At 37.6% G+C, this 20,880-nt stretch overlaps 1 protein-coding gene across 1 annotated transcript; it reads left to right on the plus strand.

The window, feature by feature from the left end:
• Positions 1–229: 229 nt before the first annotated feature.
• Positions 230–3,207, plus strand: LOC132500327 (inhibitor of nuclear factor kappa-B kinase subunit alpha-like). The gene has a single exon (XM_060115287.1). The coding sequence runs from the start codon at positions 257–259 to the stop codon at positions 2,489–2,491; it is 2,235 nt and encodes a 744-aa protein (XP_059971270.1). The 5' UTR covers positions 230–256; the 3' UTR covers positions 2,492–3,207.
• The last annotated feature ends 17,673 nt before the right edge of the window (positions 3,208–20,880 follow it).

Below are 20,880 nucleotides of genomic sequence, written 5' to 3' on the forward strand. Positions count from 1 at the left end.
AACCCAGAAACTTCTGTAAAACGTATTGATCATGTCTCTATAAACCCCAGGGAATCACAGATCAAATGAAAGAGAATGTTTCAGTATCAGAGCATGAAGAGTCTCAAGGTCAAAGATTTTTCCCAATTAAATAACAGAAGGAAGTAGTCATCTTACTATTCCTATCACACATGTCCTGAAATAGAAAAGAACAGTTTTTTTAAGCAATCAAAAATAAAAGGAAGGCGGGACCTGAGGCCGCTAGCCCTCCCGCCCCATGGAGCGGCCCCCGGGGCTGCGGCCGGGCGCGGGCGGGCCCTGGGAGATGCGGGAGCGGCTGGGCACCGGCGGCTTCGGGAATGTTTGCCTGTACCAACATCGGGAACTTGATCTCAAAATAGCAATTAAGTCCTGTCGCCTGGAGCTAAGCACCAAAAACAGAGAACGGTGGTGCCATGAAATCCAGATCATGAAGAAGTTGAACCACGCCAATGTTGTAAAAGCCTGTGATGTTCCTGAGGAATTGAATTTTTTGATTAATGATGTGCCTCTTCTAGCAATGGAATATTGTTCTGGAGGAGATCTCCGGAAGCTACTCAACAAACCAGAAAATTGCTGTGGACTTAAAGAAAGCCAGATACTTTCTTTACTGAGTGATATAGGATCTGGGATACGATATTTGCATGAAAACAAAATTATACATCGTGATCTAAAACCTGAAAACATAGTTCTTCAGGATGTTGGTGGAAAGATTATGCATAAAATAATTGATTTAGGATATGCCAAAGATGTTGATCAAGGAAGTCTATGTACATCTTTTGTGGGAACATTGCAGTATCTGGCCCCAGAGCTCTTTGAGAATAAGCCTTACACAGCCACTGTTGATTACTGGAGCTTTGGGACCATGGTGTTTGAGTGTATTGCTGGGTATAGGCCTTTTTTGCATCATCTGCAGCCGTTTACCTGGCATGAGAAGATTAAGAAGAAGGATCCAAAGTGTATATTTGCATGCGAAGAGATGACAGGAGAAGTTCGGTTTAGTAGCCGTTTACCTCAACCAAATAGCCTTTGTAGTTTAATAGTAGAACCTATGGAAAACTGGCTACAGTTGATGCTGAACTGGGATCCTCAGCAGAGAGGAGGACCTATTGATCTTACTTTGAAGCAGCCAAGATGTTTTGTATTAATGGATCACATTCTGAATTTGAAGATAGTACACATCCTAAATATGACTTCTGCAAAGATCATTTCTTTTCTGTTACCACCTGATGAAAGTCTTCATTCACTACAGTCTCGTATTGAGCGTGAAACTGGAATAAATACTGGTTCTCAAGAGCTTCTTTCAGAGACGGGAATTTCTTTGGATCCTCGGAAACCAGCCTCCCAGTGTGTTTTGGATGGAGTTAGGGGCTGTGATAGCTATATGGTTTATTTGTTTGATAAAAGTAAGACTGTGTATGAAGGACCATTTGCTTCCAGAAGTTTATCTGACTGTGTAAATTATATTGTACAGGACAGCAAAATACAGCTTCCGATTATACAGCTGCGTAAAGTATGGGCCGAAGCAGTGCACTATGTGTCTGGGCTAAAAGAAGACTACAGCAGGCTCTTTCAGGGACAGAGAGCAGCAATGTTAAGTCTTCTTAGATATAATGCTAACTTAACAAAAATGAAGAACACTTTAATCTCAGCATCTCAGCAACTGAAAGCTAAATTGGAGTTTTTTCACAAAAGCATTCAGCTTGACTTGGAAAGATATAGTGAGCAGATGACTTATGGGATATCCTCAGAAAAAATGTTAAAAGCATGGAAAGAAATGGAAGAAAAGGCTATCCACTATGCTGAGGTGGGTGTCATTGGATACCTGGAGGATCAGATCATGTCCCTGCACACTGAAATCATGGAGCTACAGAAGAGCCCCTATGGACGACGTCAGGGAGACTTGATGGAATCTCTGGAACAGCGTGCCATTGATCTCTATAAGCAGTTAAAGCACAGATCTTCAGATCACTCCTACAGCGACAGCACGAAGATGGTGAAAATCATTGTGCATACTGTGCAGAGTCAGGACCGGGTTCTCAAGGAGCTGTTCAGTCATTTGAGCAAGTTGTTGGGCTGTAAGCAGAAGATTATTGATCTACTGCCCAAGGTGGAAATGGCCCTCAGTAACATCAAAGAAGCTGACAATACTGTCATGTTTATGCAGGGAAAGAGGCAGAAAGAAATATGGCATCTCCTTAAAATTGCCTGTACACAGAGCTCTGCTCGGTCCCTTGTAGGATCCAGTCTAGAAGGTGTAACCCCTCAGGCATCAGCATGGCTGCCCACAACTTCAGCAGAACGTGAACATCCTCTGTCATGCGTGGTAACTCCTCAAGATGGGGAGACTTTAGCACAAATAATAGAAGAAAATTTGAACTGTCTTGGCCATTTAAGCACTATTATGCATGAAGCAAATGAGAAACAGGGCAACAGTATGATGAATCTTGATTGGAGTTGGTTAACAGAATGACTTGCCACTTACTGACTGTCCCAAACCTATGAAGTTGTTGCTGCAAATGTTGGAAATTTTTCTCTTATGACACCATTCTTCAGACACCAATCAATGGAAGAAATGACTATGATCAGAAACTACACATGATTTCACGGTGCAATATTTTGACTCTGGGTAATTTTAACCTCTGAACAGATAGAATTTAATGAGTCAGTGGACTTGTTTAAATACTACAGCTACTTAGGAGCATCTTTGGAATCCATTTGTCTTCAAACTTGATAAAACATTACTTATTTAACTTGACTATCTTTCAACATTTAACTTTTGGGCATAAGGCCAAAGTAATGTATACAGAGAAGAAAATCCCAACTAACATGTATTCTAAGTAAAAATTGTTTGCCTGTGTTTCTGTGGAAGAGACTGCTTGCAAGTAGAATTGTACTTCTTGAAGAATAAACCCTACCTCCTTGTGTTGCAGTCAACAGTGCTTTTCCTGGCATCATAAGGAGTTAGTTTAATCCCATTTTCAATTTCAATCCCAAATGCACATTTGACTGTACCCCTTTCCTACAGAAGGGATTGTGCATCTGTGCCTTTAATACCAGTTGATTCTTTCAAATCTTGTTAAGTGTGCTATGTGTATATGTATTTAAGATGTACATTTAATAATATCAAAGAAAAGATGCCTGTTAATTTATAATGTATTTGAAAGCTTATCTGTGTTTTCATTTGTATAAATGGGTCTTTTGTTTAAGGAAAAAAAATAAAAATAAAATAAAAAAATAAAATAAAAGGAAGCATAATCAGAGCTGGATATGTAACTTCTAAATAAAAACTGATCCTTGAACCAAAGCTATGTCTTGATTCTCGGAACAATAACAACATGATCTGTATTTATCATGGAACAAGGAGAGATATGTTTAGTTTTAATAAGAGAGAACAAAATACATGCTGCCTTTTTAAAGACGTCAATGTAAGGTACAGATTAAGTAAATGCATAAAAAAATCTCAGCAATGAATTGTAAAAATGTATGTTTTAGGGTCTTTAATAATTAAATTAAAATAGGAGGAAATTTCTCTTTTGATATCTCCTAAGTGAGATATAAGGTCCTTTTGAAAGGGTGCTGGTGACACACAAGCCTTACACTGACTCTGGGCACTGCTCTCTGTTCCCAAACACTCAGCCCAGAGAAACTGCAGGCTTCTGTTCACCTGTGAAATTGAGTGTGCACCCAATTCAACCTCTGTAGACAGAATGAAACACTGTGAACGATAAGAGAGTGATGTGAATTTGTAAGAAATACACGTATGCTGTTGGAATCTAATAGAAATATTTTAACCACTGGCCTGAATCCAATCTGCACAGTAATTTAATAGACTATCAACCACAAATGCAATCCATAAGGTCAGTAAATGGGTACCAAATGCAGTAGGTGATTTTCTTAGAATGGGACTGGTAGAATCAAACTAATCTATGTGAAAAAGGAAGCTGCCTGGCAACATCATAGAGTCAAAATCTTCAATAAGAAAGTGTAACCAATCATATGATACATTGCTTTAGAAGGAATTTGATCAACACCCTAGGCCTTAAAAAGTCTGAAGGATTTTTTTTTTGGTCACAAGAGTTTCTTTTTTTCTAGCATATTGTATCTCATTAAACATATAGGAATCCCATGGGATTTCCGGTGTTTTCGAACTACCATGTAAGCATACATGTTTAAATGATGATGTGATAATGTTTTTTTATTTCAAAGCAACTTACTGCAACTTGTACCATTTTGACACCATTTTAGAATTCCACTTTAGGGAATTATTTCCAGAGTCACTTAAGGAGCCCTAAAGGAAATTAATCTCATCACCTTTATAATCGTAATTCAGAGAAGATGGATCCAGAGGGTTGTGATTAGCTCCATTCTAGCTCTACTAAATAGAAATATTTCAATTAGGTATAAAAGTATTTTATAAGGGAAAAATACAAATAAAAATTTTGTAGAAGGAAGCCATTTTTTTAATTAATGAAAAGACTTTAAGACCAAAATGAACTGCCTTATCTAGATAGTTTGGAATTGTCTAAAAGGTCAGAAGTAAACCAGATGTTCTGAATGTCCCTTCTAGCTGAAGATTAGATTCTTTTGAGTCACATTATGCATTATGTCATACATATAGTATATGACAAAAATATTGCCCACCAAGATATACTGCAGTTTTCCCTTACCACTGTCTGACTGATGTTGTCCATATAAATCCCCACTAATACTCTTTCTCTCCACGGATGTTCAGTTGAAAATAAAATAAATATTAATTCGTTAGTTAAATAACCAAGAGATTTTGTTTATATAAGAAAGTTAATTTTACCATTAGAGACTAGATTGTTGACAGAACTTAAAAAATTGGAAGATAACTTGAAAAATCCAACACCATATTTTATTCATTTATTCAGAAACAAGCAGGTATTTATAACTCATGACGTGACTGTGCTCTAAATATTGACATACAGAAGTTAATAAAAGAGAAAATGGCCTCTGACCTCATAGAATTTGCATTCTTATATGGAAGGCAAACTTTAAGTTACACAAATAAATGTTCAATTAAATATTCTGATTAGGTCTATGATGAAAAAGCAAAGTACTTTGATAGAGAAGAAAGGATGATCTAATTTAGGTTTGAGGAAAAAAACATTTACTCTGACTTCTGCAAGAATATTAGGTTTTCCCAGGTGGATGTTCACTTCAGCAGAGAAAGCAATGTGTAGAAAGGTCTGCAATGTGGGAAAGATCTTGATATTTTCAAGGGATTGGAAGGTAGACAGTGAGGTAAGAGCTTCATTAGTGATGGAGAGTAAGGTGAGGCTGGAGAAATGAGTATGGGCCAGGTCATGCAGGGCTCAACAGAATATAGCAATGATGTAGGCTTTTCTTCCTAAATGCAATGGAAAACCATTGAAGAGTCTTAAGCAAGGGAAGGACATGGCCAAACTTAATTCATAAAAGGTTCACGCCAGCATGGGGAGTGGTAGGGATAAATTATAGGGAAACAAGAGAGGTCATGAGGCTACTGCACCTCTGACATAATGCACATAGGACTCGGGGAGTGACAATGGAGATGGAAAGAAGCAGACAGCTCTGAAATACACCTTGTGTGATATTACAGTATAAATTTAACGTCAGCAAATAAACACCAAGTGCTTCCTTTTGACTCAAGATAAAACTTTGTCAATAACCTTACAAAAAGTACTCTAAATGAAAGCCTTTATAGATACGGTTTACAGAAAACAAAATAGGACAGTTGAGTTCATAAAACTAATCACATATTTACCTACCAGGAGAGCTCTCTAAACCCTAGAATACCATCTGATGAATACAGATTCATGTCAAAGCTTTCTATTGTGATTAGTATCCCACTAGGCGGGACTGAGTTCACAGTGAATTGCCAATTCACAGTGAATTTACTTTTATGTGGTTACTGTAATCTGAAGATTTAGGCAAAGAGAATATGCTTAGTTGGAAGAGAGGTAAAACAAAACAAATTATTTGCTCATAAGCAAATATACATAAATATGAAAGGAAATCATTAAACAAGATTTCTAATGTGTTCTAATGCACTTGTCCCTGAATGTGACTAGGGATTTGGATACATTAAACTGAAAACAATTATGTGCAAATGTCCGTATCAATAAAAGTTAAAAAGGTTTGAGCGATGTTGAACATAGTCCTTGGAGGTAAGCTAATTAGTAAACTAGAGAGTCTTAAAATTCTCAAGTGCCATCTTTGAACTGAAGAAGACATCTACTAATGAAGTCCCCACTGGGCTAAAAGTCTGTATCTGGCAGTATGTGTATTTCTGTAGCTGAATTTCAACTATGTTGATGTATTAAAAGCAGTATCAGATGTTACTCCATAAAGAAAAAGCAGGGTAAAAATGTTTACAGAACCCTAAGTTGAAAGCTTTTATTTTTAATTTCTTGGTTATATATAATGCATCTAAAATAATCAGATGCAACCAAAGTACCCTATAGAGAGTGGAAAAAGGTAAAAAAAAAAAAAACCTTAATATAATAAGGAAGAGGGTAGATATTTGAGAGGCAAAATAATTAAATCTACACTCTGACTCATTTACATTATTACAAAAATAAAAGAGGTAAATCTGGCTCTTCTAAGAAGTTTTGTAGACGAAAATATCAAGCTTTATGACCAAATATACTATTATTTCAAATGGAATGCTTTAAAGTAGTGTACTTAGAACAGATATTTAATTTGGAAATCTATATAGATCACCTAATTGCCTTAATCTTGACAAGAGGAAAGGACTGTGCCAGCAGCTGGCTAACACTTACTGTTAATTACCAATCTATGATTTATTGTACTTCGTAGAAAAGTCACTTGCTATGAAACTTGTGTTTTCTAATAAGCATTCCACTATGATGTATTTCTGAGTGTTCCCTCTCTTTTAGCAGGGAGCCTAGAGAAACTGAGTAAGTTTCAGGGACCAGAAAACCTTGCAAACAATATTGGCCTAGTCTTTAAAACAGGGTCACGACACACGGGAGCATATCCAGGTGAGAGATACAGACAGCATGTCTTCTTCCTTCCCTAAGGATACAACGAAGATCCAATACCTATACCTCTATAATTTGACAAACTAAAAATAGATGAACATGGCAGACACACAATTTAAAAAAAAAGTTTCATCAAATTAAACGAGTTCAATTAAAGTAGCACAGCACACACATCCTTATTTTACCCACACCCTATCTCAGTCAGGAAGATTTTGATGACCCTCTTTCAAACGAATTCAACTTCTGAATCAAAACTTGACATTATCCTGCCCTCTTTTTTCACTTTTATCTTTATAAAAGCAGAGGAAGGAAGGAAGGAAGGAAGGAAGGAAGGAAGGGAGGAAGGGAGGAAGGGAGGAAGGGAGGAAGGGAGGGAGGGAAGGAGGAGAGGGAGGGAGGGAGGAAGAGAGGGAGGAAGGAAGCAACAACAAAACTCTTGTAGCCTGCTCGAAATCATCAGATGACTTTGACATAGATTTCACAGGAAAATAATTCAGAGCTGCTGAAAAAGGAGAAAGCTGTGGGAAACAATGTGGGATGGTCAATCAGACCTGGGGGGATGGCAGGCGTTAGATATGTGTGTCTGCAGCCCAGTATACATGTATCTTACATATTTATCTTGCTTCTATTCTAACCTTTTTTGTCTTCCCCCCAAATTGCAACATATTTATGGATCTGTTTTTACTTCTGCAGCAAACTCTTTGTAGCTCTACGTTGGCATTCAATATTTTGCTGCTATTGTTATTTGGGATTTCTACATCCTCAGTCTTATTCATCAAAAGAAAGGTGGTAGGTAAAATGATTCAGGAGCAACAGAAAGTCCTTTTAGTTTTCTATTAACTAATATTTTTCTTAATAATTATAACTTAAGCCTATAATTCCATCTGAAAATAAGCCAACTAGAGAGTGATCTAGGTTCTAATGTTTCTTTTAAAATGAAAACATTCCTAGGACCTTAAGCTGGGCTATCCATCATTGACACTTCAATGTAACTTTGTTAAACTATTAGATTGTTACCTCCTAACACCTTGCCCATGCCATTTAAACTCAAGGGGCCAGAGTTTCAGGGAAGAATCCAGAGGTGAGATATATAAGCAAGTGACACATACCAGGCATGTATGGTGACTTCATTAAATAAGAATCCTGTGGCATGATTTTGATTCTGGAGGTAAGAAATGGTGGAGGCACAGAGAAATATTAAGGTTTATACACTTTGCAATTTTTTCTCTAACAGCCCTGGGCTCCACAGTATTTATTATTAAGACCTTCCTTTAGATTGCCTGGTTCTTTTCCATCATCACAGGTACTTCTTAAGGTCATAAGGTGGTTCTAACTGCAGTTCTCTGATATTTTATCAGTGCTTAAAGAGTTGTTTAATCTTGCCATGAAGTGCAAATATTGATAAAAAATAGAATCATTGGGGATAAAGAAGTTTTCAAATAATACTTTTTTCAGAATTGATAGAATGAAGAAAAATGTTGACTAATGGCTCAAATACTGAAGGAGGATGAGGGGAAGAAGAAAAAAGGAATATATGGGAGACAAGGGTAATAGCTGATGGGTTGTATGAATCAAAAGCAAGATAGTAAACACAGTAGTTTGTTCTTGGATGAGAAATGATACTTATTATAGCAAGGGTGTGGATTAATATAATTGGTGGATAGTGGAACAGAGACAGAAAGCAGGAAAACATAGACAACAAAAGGCACAAATATATATGAGACAGAAAGGAAACTTTGTGGATCTATTTTGTTAAGTAAGAGGAAGACTTGGGATGTTCTTGAGGAAAGATGATGGGTCGAAAAAGATACATGAATAGAGCAGCCTTTAAATATGTCTTTGACCCTCTTCCTTCAAGAAAATATTAAAAAAATTTAATTGAGATTGTTCTGCATAATTGCAGGTTTTCTGTTTGTTTAGTTGGTCACCATTGTTTTTTCTCATTTCTCTGTGTCGTTTGCAACAATTAGATTCAGACAGAGGTGAAACTGCTGTTATCTTAAAAGGCCAGCCCTATCTCACTTCGAGGAAAACTTAAGAAAAATCTCATTTGTTTCAAACAGGGTTGATTCTAATGGGAAAAGAAAAAGGTAATTTGAGTATGTTTTGTTCTAGATGATACTATATTGCAGTAGACAAATAAAATATGGAGGAAAAAGGTATAAGGTATGTAATAAGATATAAGGTATATAGTCAGCAAGTGTTATGGGCATATTGCCCCAAAGTGAGGAAATCTTGCTGCATAAACTTCACACACGTTCAAAACCCAACATTACTCCATTAGCCTATGATATACTTTAAAAATTAAACAGTATTTTCTAAATGCATCCTTGTTTTCATTTATTACTTCTCTAGCCCAATTCTCTAATACGCTGCTCTTTCATTATCTATCTGTATCCTTCAAAAGGTAGGCTTTTTTCTCTTCTCTCCCTTTCTTTTTATTTGTTTAGACCTCTCTCATTACCTTTCTGAAACCAGTTTATTTTTTTTCCTGCATAGACTTTAGATCCAAATCGCTTTCCAGCCTCAAGAAAAACCATGCTCCTCAAAGTCATCTGACTCACGCTTTCCATTAGTAAATATTTCCAGGTCATTGGTGCATGAAAAACTGATCAATCTTTAACACAATTCCAGGGCCTCAGCCAACATGCAGTGCTCCACCAGTGTATCCTAGTTCTTATTCTTTTCCCCCTTTCTGTCCTTGCTTATAATGCTTTCTGAGTGATTATATTACTTCAAGCTGCTTCTTTATCTTTCTGAACTCATACTGGTTTCCTTAAACCACTTTCTCTAAATATTCCCATCTTTTCCAAGATCACCAAACACCACTTGTTTCTTCACAAGAGGCCTTCCTTAGAAGGATGCCTCAACCAACCCCTTTCACCTGAGTCCCTCACCAAGTCTTCATTCCAGAGCTTTTTACCTTCCAGCATTTATTACCTTTCACTTCCTCCCAAGTAAATGCTCTCTTCACCTTTTGGGTGGGATAAAAGGAGTATGGGAAGATGGAGTTGTCACAGGTTAAGCATCACATTAGGACAAGTCAGAGGGAGAGCACTGTGGAACAATAGAAGGGAGCTGTAAGAGTAAAATATTAGGAAATTATCACGGACCCAACAAAGAAAAAAGCTTAGGTACACATTCAGACTACAAAACAGGAAAAACCTCTAGGTTATAGAAACTAAGAAACTGATGGAGAGGAACTGAATATATGCCAGGGAGAGGAAAAGAGAAGGGAGGGGAAAAGGGAGAGAGGGAGGAAGAGGAAAGGGAAGAGGGAGAAGGAAAGGGAGAGGGAGGGAAAGAGAGATGCAAAATCACATATACTTTAGGTAGGTAGGTTGTTAGAAAAGGGACAGAGGCTATTGTTGAGGACCCTCAATGAAAGGATTCATGTGAGCCAAATTTATTCTTCCAGTGCCAGTCAATAATTTGTCTTTTCACATAATTTCTGATTTTTCTCCCTTATCACATTCTCTCCTAGTCATAAATATTTTAGGAATGGTATACAAATATTTTATTATTGGTCAGCAGCCATTATGGTAATTCACTGTTTCAGATGATCTATTTTATACATTAATTAGAATAACCTGATATGGGGCTTCCCTGGTGGTGCAGTGGATAAGAATCCGCCTGCCAATGCAGGGGTGATGGGTTTGAGCCCTGGTCCGGGAAGATCCCACATGCCACGGAGCAACGAAGCCCGTGCGCCACAACTACCGTGCCTGCGCTCTAGAGCCCGTGAGCCACAACTACCAAGCACGCGTGCTGCAACTACTGGAGCCTGCGTGCCTAGAGCCTGTGCTCCGCAACAAGAGAAGCCACCGCAATGAGAAGCCTGAGCACCGCAAGGAAGAGTAGCCCCCACTCGCCGCAACTAGAGAAAAGCCTGCGCGCAGCAACGAAGACCCAACGCAGCCAAATATAAGATAAATAAAATAAATATTTTTTTAAAAAGAATATCCTGATACTGCAAATAACAAAATAGATAACATTTATTTCATGTTGACTTTGTGTTAGGAACTTCACTAAGCAGTGTACATACCCTTTTTGCATCTTATCCTCACAACATCCCTATGGAACAGGTAATAATACCTTCATTTAACATATGAGCCAAACCAAGCTTCGGGAAGTTGAGTAACTTATCCAAGGTTACAAAACTGCTAAGGAGGCAGGCTGGGATTCACACCCAGGAGTACCTGACACCAATGTTCATCTTTTCATTACATTCTACAACCTATTGACTAAGTTTTATTAGTTGGCATTACCAAAACAGTTTTTTGGCAAATCATTTTGCTCTAGTTTAAATGGAGACTGCAGGAGTAATATCCCAAATCATATTACCTCATTAAAAAATGGCTGGAAATATAATTATATTAAATAAATAATGTAAATTTCAATTGTACTAGAACACATTTATTTATAATAGTTAAATATCTGAATTTACTTATTTTAACAGAGTGTTGCTTATTGGGTTCTAGCTGGTGGCTCAGTAAGGCCCTATGTATTGTATAAAATAAAAATCACCAAGTTTAAGTGCAAAATTCAATGAATTGTGACAAATGTATACACTTATAAAACTATCAGCTAATTCAAATTTTACATCATTCAAATTTCCCTCGTCTTTTCGTCATTTCTCACCCCACTTTGACACACTGACATGCTTTCAGTTACTATAATTTTATATCTTTAAGAATTTCACATAAATGAATCATATAGTATATAGCTTTGGTGACTATGTCATTCCTGTAGACCTATGTGGCCATCTAGTATTATTTATATATATACATATATATGTTTATATATATATATGTTTATATATATATATGTATATATATAAGGGAAGCCTGTTGGCGATGAATTCTTCAAGATTTTAAAAATCTAGATATATTATTTCATCTTCATTTTGAAGGATAGCACCACCAGATATAGATTATTGGCTGATTTTATTTTCCTTCAACACTTCAAATATAATGTCTCCGGCCTTTCATGATCTGATGAAAAGTCAGGCATTAATCTCACTATGGTTCCCCAGTATGTAATGTGTCATTTTTCTCTGGTTGCTTTCTATATTGTCTTTTCTTAGCTTTCAGCAGTTTTACCATGATGTGTCTAGGAGTGTATTTCTTTGTGTTTAACTTGTATGAAATTCCTTGAGTAGGTTAATATTTTCCATCAAACTTAGAATGTTTTGGACCTTTATTCCTTAAATTTCTTTCTGCTTTTTCCTGTCTCCTTTCTCTTTTGGGGATTTCATTTACATATGTGTTAGACCACTTCATATTTTCCTCCAGATCTTTAAGATTCAGTTCATTTTTCCTTATGCCTTTTTCTATTTCTTCTTCAATTGGATAATTTCTATTAATCTACCTTAAATTTATTGATCCTTTCTTCTGTCATCTGCAATCTGCTGTTGAGCCCATGTAGTGATTGCTTTTATTACTCCTACTTTTTCTACTCTATAATTTAGTTTTTACTAATTGCAATTTTTTTTTTTAGATTTTTTTAAAATATATATTTATTTATTTATGGCTGCATTGGGTCTCTGCCGCTGCACATGGGCTCTCTCTAGCTGCAGCAAGCAGGGGCCACTGCTCGCTGTGGTGCGAGGGCTTCTCATTGCGGTGGCCTCTCTCGCTGCGGAGCACAGGCCCCAGGCGCACGGGCTCAGCAGTTGTGGCTCGCGGGCCCCAGAGCGCAGGCCCAGCAGTGGTGGCGCACAGGCCTACCTGCTCCGTGGCATGTGGGATCCTCCCAGACCAGGGCTCGAACCCGTGTCCCCTGCACTGGCAGGCGGACTCACAACCACTGCGCCACCAGAGAAGTCCCCTAATTGCAATTTTTATGTTCAGATTTCTCATCTGTTTATGCATTGATGCCATATTTTTATTCAGTACTTTGAAAATATTTTTGATTTTCTTAACCATTTTAAAAAAATTGAAGTACAGTTAATTTTTTTTTTTTTTTTTTTGGTGGTACGCGGGCCTCTTACTGTTGTGGCCTCTCCCGTTGCGGAGTGCAGGCTCAGCGGCCATGGCTCACGGAGCTAGCCGCTCTGCGGCATGTGGGACCTTCCCGGACCGGGGCACGAACCCATGTCCCCTGCATTGGCAGGCGGACTCTCAACCACTGCGCCACCAGGGAAGCCCTGAAGTACAGTTAATTTATACTGTTGTGTTAGTTTCAGGTATACAGCAAGGTGATTCAGATATATATATATATATATATATATATATCTTCTCAGATTGTTTTCCATGATAGGTTATTACAAGATATTGAATATAGTTCCATGTGCTATACAGTAGGTCCTTATTGTTTATTTCATATATAGTAGTGTGTATATGTTAATCCCAAACTCCTAATTTATCTCCCACCCACCCCCACTATACCCTTTAATAACCATAAGTTTGTTTTCTATGTCTATGAGTCTATTTCTGTTTTGTAAATAAGTTCATTTGTATCATTTTTTTTTAGATTCCATGCATAAGCAATATCATATGATATTTGTCTTTCTCTGTCTGGCTTACTTCACTTAATATGATAATCTCTAGGTCCATCCATGTTGCAGAAGATGGCATTATTTTATTCCTTCTTATGGCTGAGTGATATTCCATTATATAAATATACCACATCTTCTTTATCCATTCATCTGTCAATGGACATTTAGGTTGCTTCCCTGTCTTGGCCATTGTAAATAGTGCTGCAGTGAACACAGGTGCATGTATCTTTTTGAATTATAGTTTCCTCCCGATATTTGCCCAGGAGTGGGATTGCAGGATCATATGTTAGCTCTATGCTTAGTTTTTTAAGGAAACTCCATGCTGTTCTTCATAGTGTATGTACCAACTTACATTCCCACCAACAGTATAGGAGGATTCCTTTTTCTCCACACCCTCCCCAGCATTTATTATCTGTAGATTTTTTAAGTTTAAGTTTTAAGGTTCCATTTGTTTATTTTTGTTTTTATTTCCATTACTCTAGGAGACCAATTCAAAAAACTATTGCTGCAATTTATGTCAAAGAGTGTTCTGCCTATGTTTTCCTCTAGGAGTTTTATAGTATCTGATCTTACATTTAGGTCTTTAATCCATTTTGAGTTTATTTTTGTATATGGTGTTAGAGAATGTGCTAATTTCATTCTTTTACATGTAACTGTCCAGTTTTCCCAGCACCACTTATTGAGGAGACTGTATTTTCTCCATCATATATTCTTGCCTGCTTTGCCATAGATCAGTTGACAATAAGTGCATGGGTTTATTTCTGGGCTTTCTATCCCATTCTCTTGATCTATATGTCTGGTTTCATGCCCGCACCATACTGTATTAATTACTGTAGCTTTGTAGTATAGTCTAAAGCCAGGGAGCATGGTTCCTCCAGCTCTTTTCTTCTTTCTCATGATTGTTATGGCTATTTGTTGTCTTTTGTGTTTACATACAAATTTAAAATTTTTTGTCCTAGTTCTGTGAAAAATGCCATTAGGAATTTGATAGGGATTGCATTGACTCTGTAGATTGCCTTGGGTAGTATAGTCATTTTAACAATATTGATTCTTCCAATCCAAGAACACAGTGTATCTTTCCATCTGTTTGTGTTGTCTTCAATTTCTTTTATCAACATCTTATAGTTTTCAGACTACAGGTCTTTGCCTCCTTAGGTAGGTTTATTCCTAGGTAGTTTTTTCTTTTTGATGCAGTGATAAATGGGATTGTTTCCTTAATTTTTCTTTCTAATATTTCATTGTTAGTGTATAGAAAGGCAATAGATTTTCTGTAGAGTAATTTTGTATCCAGCAACTTTACCGAACCCATTGATGAGCTCTAATAGTTTTCTGGTAGCATCTTCAGAATTTTCTATATATAGCATAGTTTTTAAATTACGGATTCAATTTCAGTACTGGCAATTGGTCTGTTCATATTTTCTATTTCTTCCTGTTTCAGTCTTGGGAGATTGGCCCTCTGGTGGTCAGGGCCATGCATGTCTAGCAGCATGCCTAGAGGCAGCTGTGGGCTCAGGAAGTCTTTAGGCAGCCTATGTACTGATGGGTGGGGATGTGTCCCCACCCAGTTAGCTCTTTGGCCTGAGGCGTCCCAACATTGGAACCTACAGGCTGTTGGGTGGAGCCAGGTCTTGGTGCCAGTGACCCAAGCAAGATGTCAGCCTCTAGGACAGTTCATGCAGATGAATACTCCCTGATATGTCCACCACTGGTGTCTATGTTCCCAGGGTGAGCCACAGTCACCCCTCCTCCTCAGAAGACCCTCTAAGACTAGCAGGTAGGTCTACCCCAGGCTTCTATAAAATTACTCCTTTTGCCCTTGGTCCTAGCGCACATGAGATTTTGTGTGAGCCCTTTAAGAGCGAAATCTCTATTTCCCCCAATCCTGTGGAGCTCCTGCAATCAAGCCCCACTGGCCTTCAAAGCCAAATGCTCTGGGGGCTCCTCTTTGCGGTGCCAGACCCCCTGGGTGGGGGACCTGACGTGGGTGACAGGACTTTCATTCCTGTGGGAGAACCTCTGTAATATAATTGTCCTCCAGGTTGTGTGTCACCCACCCATGGGGTATGGGATTTGAGTATATCGTTGAGTCTGCCCCCTCTACTGGTCTCATTTAGGTTCCTTCTTTATGTCTTTAGCTGTAGAAGATCTTTCCTGGTAGGTTTCAGACTTTTTCAATGATGGCTGTTCTGCAGATTGTTGTGATTTTGGTGTGCTCGTGAGAGGAGGTGAGCACACCTATGTCTGCCAAATCCAACATGTGAGTCAATTTACATTGACTGTCTTTATTTTCCTGATTATTTGTCAAATCTAGCTGTTTCTTTGGATGCCTGATTTTTGGTTGCAAATGCAGACTTTGCAAATAATATGTTGTAGTGACTCCAAATTCTATCCTGTTCTGGGAATTATTCTGGTTTTGTTTTCTTAGGCAGTTACCTTGCCTGGAGACAAACTGCAAACTCTGTTGCCAACTGCCTGTCTTCTGCTCTCACACTCACCTACCCTCCAAGTTCAGCAATGTATAGCTGCTACAATATCTGCTTTGTTCTTATGCCTTCCTACTGCTGCATTTTTAGCCAGGTTTCCTATAGGTCACCCATACCTGCCAAATTTGTCAAAAAACTGTAAATTTAGGTGGATTATGGGGCTCATGCTTTCAACTTTACCTTGTTTCCAGGGAATCCCCTAATTTCCAGTTGCTCTGCTGGTTTTGGGCCCTGTACTCTGACACTTTCATCTTTTTGCTAACTGAACTGAGCAAGATTGAGGAATGCAGTTCATTTTTAGAAACATCAAACTCAGAGGTCTGAATGTGGGACATCCTATGTTTCACCCCTGGTCTCTGGCTTCTTTTCTATCATGCCTCCTGAGGTCTCCCCTGTACACAAATCGATTAGCTATAAGCCAAATATTTGGACAGTTTATGCTCAGAATTTGAGACTCCTTGCTTCTCATACTACTTAGTATTTTCCCTCTGAACATCTAGTCTTGAACTCTGATCTCTAGCACACTTGTTTGCCATTTTGAACAGCTGTAGCCTTAGGGAAGAATGGCATACTCAGGTCAAGAATAAACAATCTTGAAGTTCTTACTCATTCTAGTTGTGGTTTTATGAGTTTAAACTATCCCTGGTTTCTGTTTGTTTTTTGTTATACAGTTATTCATTGATTTTAAATGTTATCCAATATTTGTAACTCTTAACTGATGGGTGTTCACATAGCCACCTAACTCCCTGCTTTTCTGAGGTTCTATAATTTTGTTTAGCAAAACCAAGTCTAAGAAGTCCTTCAAAATATTAATTATGATTATCTGTGGTACAACTTGATTTTGGTTAAAATAGTTTATCCTGTTAAATTATCTTTAACATATTCATCTTTCTATATTTGACTAACTGCTTTATTTTATGTCTTGGGTGTGATGTATTTTTATAAATCATAATTCTTAAGATGTTCTTTCTTGTAGGTATATCATTAAAATAACAATGTATGTAAAACAACCAACCACTGAGAAGTCATTTTTTAGGTTATCCTGTGTCAATATGTGTTCAATGGTCCTATACTAACCAAACAAAATGGGAGAGAGGAGTATATCAGTATTGGTATAATGGGAGGATCCATAAAACAATCTTAAGCAGAAAAATATCCTGCAGGTAGAGAATCAAAGTATTTACATACTGTCTGGTATGGGATCTTTTCCAATCTCTGACATTACAAAGATGGGCACCAGATCATAAGGCATCAGTGCTCTGCGAAGCAGTTAGGAACAATATATAGAAGGACTTCTGTTTATCATACTGATATCTGACCTTGTTCATCCACAGGAATAATTACCAATCAGCCCCTGGTCCAACCTCAAGCCACATATCTAAAACTAGAGTAGGACAAACTCTCTGCTTGGCCTCTACCATCTCTTACATCCAGTGAATCCACTAAGCTACTGTGATTTTTTTTTTTTTTTTTTTTTTGAGAAACAGTATATCCATAAGACCCTGATGCAGGAGTTGACGGGAGGGCAGGATGCATCTGTGGGTTTTTCTTTTTTTCTTTTTTGCTTATTCTGAGTGAAGTGTAAATTGGCTTCTTATTTTGTTTTAAGAGTCTAAATGTCAAGAGTGCTTAATTTGATCTGCTTTACATATGTTAAGAAGAAAATTAGAAACCTTATTAAGGGTTGAATGCTAAGAATTTTCATCAGTAACAAATCTATCTTGGTATCATTTTTTTACACGTTTATAAGTTGTTTGAGAGTTATGAAATTTGTATTAATGTGATAAAGACAAAAACTATCAAAGGAAAGGATGTAAAGATATCTATCTTCATCCTAAGGTACTACTTTTCTTTGATCCTTTGTGTACACTTCAGATAGTAGGCCATCATTGTGCTGAGTGAGGTATAATAGTCTTAGAAAGGAGAATAGAAAAATGAGAAAATGGTTAAGTGGATTGGAATAAGAAAGTGCATGGAAATATGGACATAAGATTCTTAGTGGTAGCCAAAAGAGGTGAGAAAATAGAGAGACACAATATTGGAGGAGCTGAGCTAAAGGAAGGAAGGAAGTGGTTGTAAGGAAAAAGACCAGCGAACCAGCAATGTTCATTTATCAGGAAAAGGAAGACAAACAAAGAAGGAAGTCGAGACTTGACCAGCTGCAATGAGAAATAGTACTGATGACAAAGATGTTTAATTATGCCACATAATATGCAATACAACGTCCTTATCTCAAACCTTCTGAAATCCCCCAAAATACAGTATCTCTTTTCAGTTTTTTTAATGTTACAATATGCTGTGACTGTTCTTAAAGTCAAGAGGAAAAAAAGACTTAATTTTATTCAATTAACATTTCAGGGACTCATGGAATTTTAGACAGAAGGTGACTGCCCAGCAGTACTTCCGGGGGCCAAGAATGCCCTAACATCATGAGAGTCAGGTTGCTGAATTTGGGGGACAAGCTGAATAGACACAATCCATGATTGGACTGCCTCTTAAGGTGAGAAGCAAATTGTAAGAATTACTCTAAGATAGGGAGAATGCCTGATCTGTAACTAGATATGCCACATGGAATAGAGAGCCTTAGAACTATGTGAGATTGCTAGACTGCAAAAATCTAAGAAACTCCCTCATGAGGCTACAGGAAGAAAATTAGTACTTAAGCCACATCTATAGACACATAATTTATTGAAACATCTGAGTCTTTCTTAGAAGAAGACAAGCGATCTGTGACAGGTACAACTGAATAGTCTCAGGACGTTTGTCTGGCCTCACAGGCTAAGACCTGATTCACTGGTGCTTGGAAACGTCAGAGGACTGAAAAATCCTTCCTTTAAGGAACTAGAGAAGTTTTCAGAAATTACATTCCAGGTCTGAAAAAGAGATGTTCTACTGAAATACTACAGTAGTGGCAGGTCTCAGAGATTGAGAATCAACAGAAATTAAGAGGAATATTATGGGTCTTGCATTAAGAATAGTTTGAGGACTTGGAGACGTAGACTTCCATTTCCATGACTGAATGCCTAGTAGCCCTAGAAAGAATGCAGGGCAAGTCAGGGAGTTGAGGGTATCAATTTATAAAAATGCATCAGAGGAAAGGGAGAAGTTTTCTGTATAGTGATGAGATTCAAGAGTCTTTGATAATAGATCACACAGTGCTAGAGCATAGTTTGGAGAGGTAAAATGGCTGGGGCAAGTCAATGCAAAAGAATGTAAAGCCAAAGGATACTGAACAGACTTTTTCCAGAATCATCAATGTTAATAAATTTAATTAAAGCTGAGAAAAAAGAGGTTACCGTACCAGTCCTCAGGGATAGGGTCAAACAATGGACTTCAGTCTAGAGGTTCCAGGATAGTCATGGGGACCAGAAAAGTTAATGTAAGAAAGCATATACAAGGAATGAATCTTTAAATATATAGATTTTCATGGGCATGGAGAGAAACATTTCTCTTCTTTCTATCAAAAGACTCTCAGAACTAGCCTGGGGACAATTTTATGGATTATGTCTTCGAATTTACCTTTTGTTCGTAAGAGCTGGTCGTTGACAGCAACTCTCTGGCCACTTAGCACTAACCTCTTGGAATGTATCAGAACCCAGATGTGGGGACAGGTATTTTAGCAGTCCTCAGATAAGGACTTCGGGACAGAGCAACACCCTGTGTTTATTTCAGTTACGGTAAAGTCAAGCATTTGTTGGCAGATTATACTTAAGAAGAAAAGTAATCACTAAAAACACCAACCCTCCTTTCTGATTGAATAGAAAATACTTTGGTGAGCACAGTAAGCTTGATTCAGAAAGAACAAGAACAAAAGTAAAAGTAACAGAAAGACGTGACACTCAACCCAGTGGAAGGAGTAGCGGACCAAAGGATTGAGATTTGGATGGAAACGGACACTGGATGCTGAAGTACATATTATAGCCTTTTTCATAAAGGATAAATTACAGCACTGTCAGCAACTTTATTAAAATCTGTCTTACATCCTTTCCCTCATCGTGACATCTGAATATATCCCTTTAGTTTCTTACTGAGCTGTTCAGCTGCAGGCCCTTTGCGAAGCTGGGTTGAACTATAGGAAACATAAAGACAGGGAAGTAGCAGAAGACACTAAGGTGAGCTACACTAGAAAGGATAAGGCAGTAATTGGAGAATACATCTGTAAATAGGCAGAAAAGAGTAATTCAAGGACGTTTCTAGAGGCGGTAGAGTTATATGTTGAGGAGCTTCATCATGGGTTGATTGAGGGAGGGATGATTTTATATTTGTGTTTATTTTTGCTTGTAAGAGAGAAGGAAAATGATTGTAAGATAGGAAATTGTTTTCAGTTTCCATGAAGAACAGAAGTCTGGGGAGAGAGATATGGTTCCTTCTCATCTTTCAAGTCTCACCTATTTTCAGAGACCTTCCCTGTCCATTGTGTATAAAGTCGCCACACACACCACTCCACCTTTCAGGTACTCTCCATCATATCATTTGTTAAACTGCACAGCATTTGTTATCACACTCTATAATTACTCCCATTTATGTATTTTTTAAAATTTATGTCTGTCTCTCCTATTAGGATTGACGTTTCATAAAGTGAGGATCCTTTTCTCTCATGTTCACACTATTAACAAGCCTACCACAGACCTACCTGTCTTAGTCCACAGGAGATATTCAATAAATATTTCATGAATGAATGACTGATTGAAAGAGTGAATAAGTGAAGAATGAATGAATGAATCAGGGTTTTATAGAAAATGTAGCTCTGTTATATACAGGATAACTTCCCAAGCCTTGTTTTTCTCTAATTAGATTAGTATATAAATATTTTTTTTTCAAGCATGGTTTTAAAATACTCATACTCCCTTGATTTCATAAGAAGTAATAA

This window comes from Mesoplodon densirostris, chromosome 12, assembly GCF_025265405.1.
Source record: "Mesoplodon densirostris isolate mMesDen1 chromosome 12, mMesDen1 primary haplotype, whole genome shotgun sequence".
Taxonomy (NCBI): domain Eukaryota; kingdom Metazoa; phylum Chordata; class Mammalia; order Artiodactyla; family Ziphiidae; genus Mesoplodon; species Mesoplodon densirostris.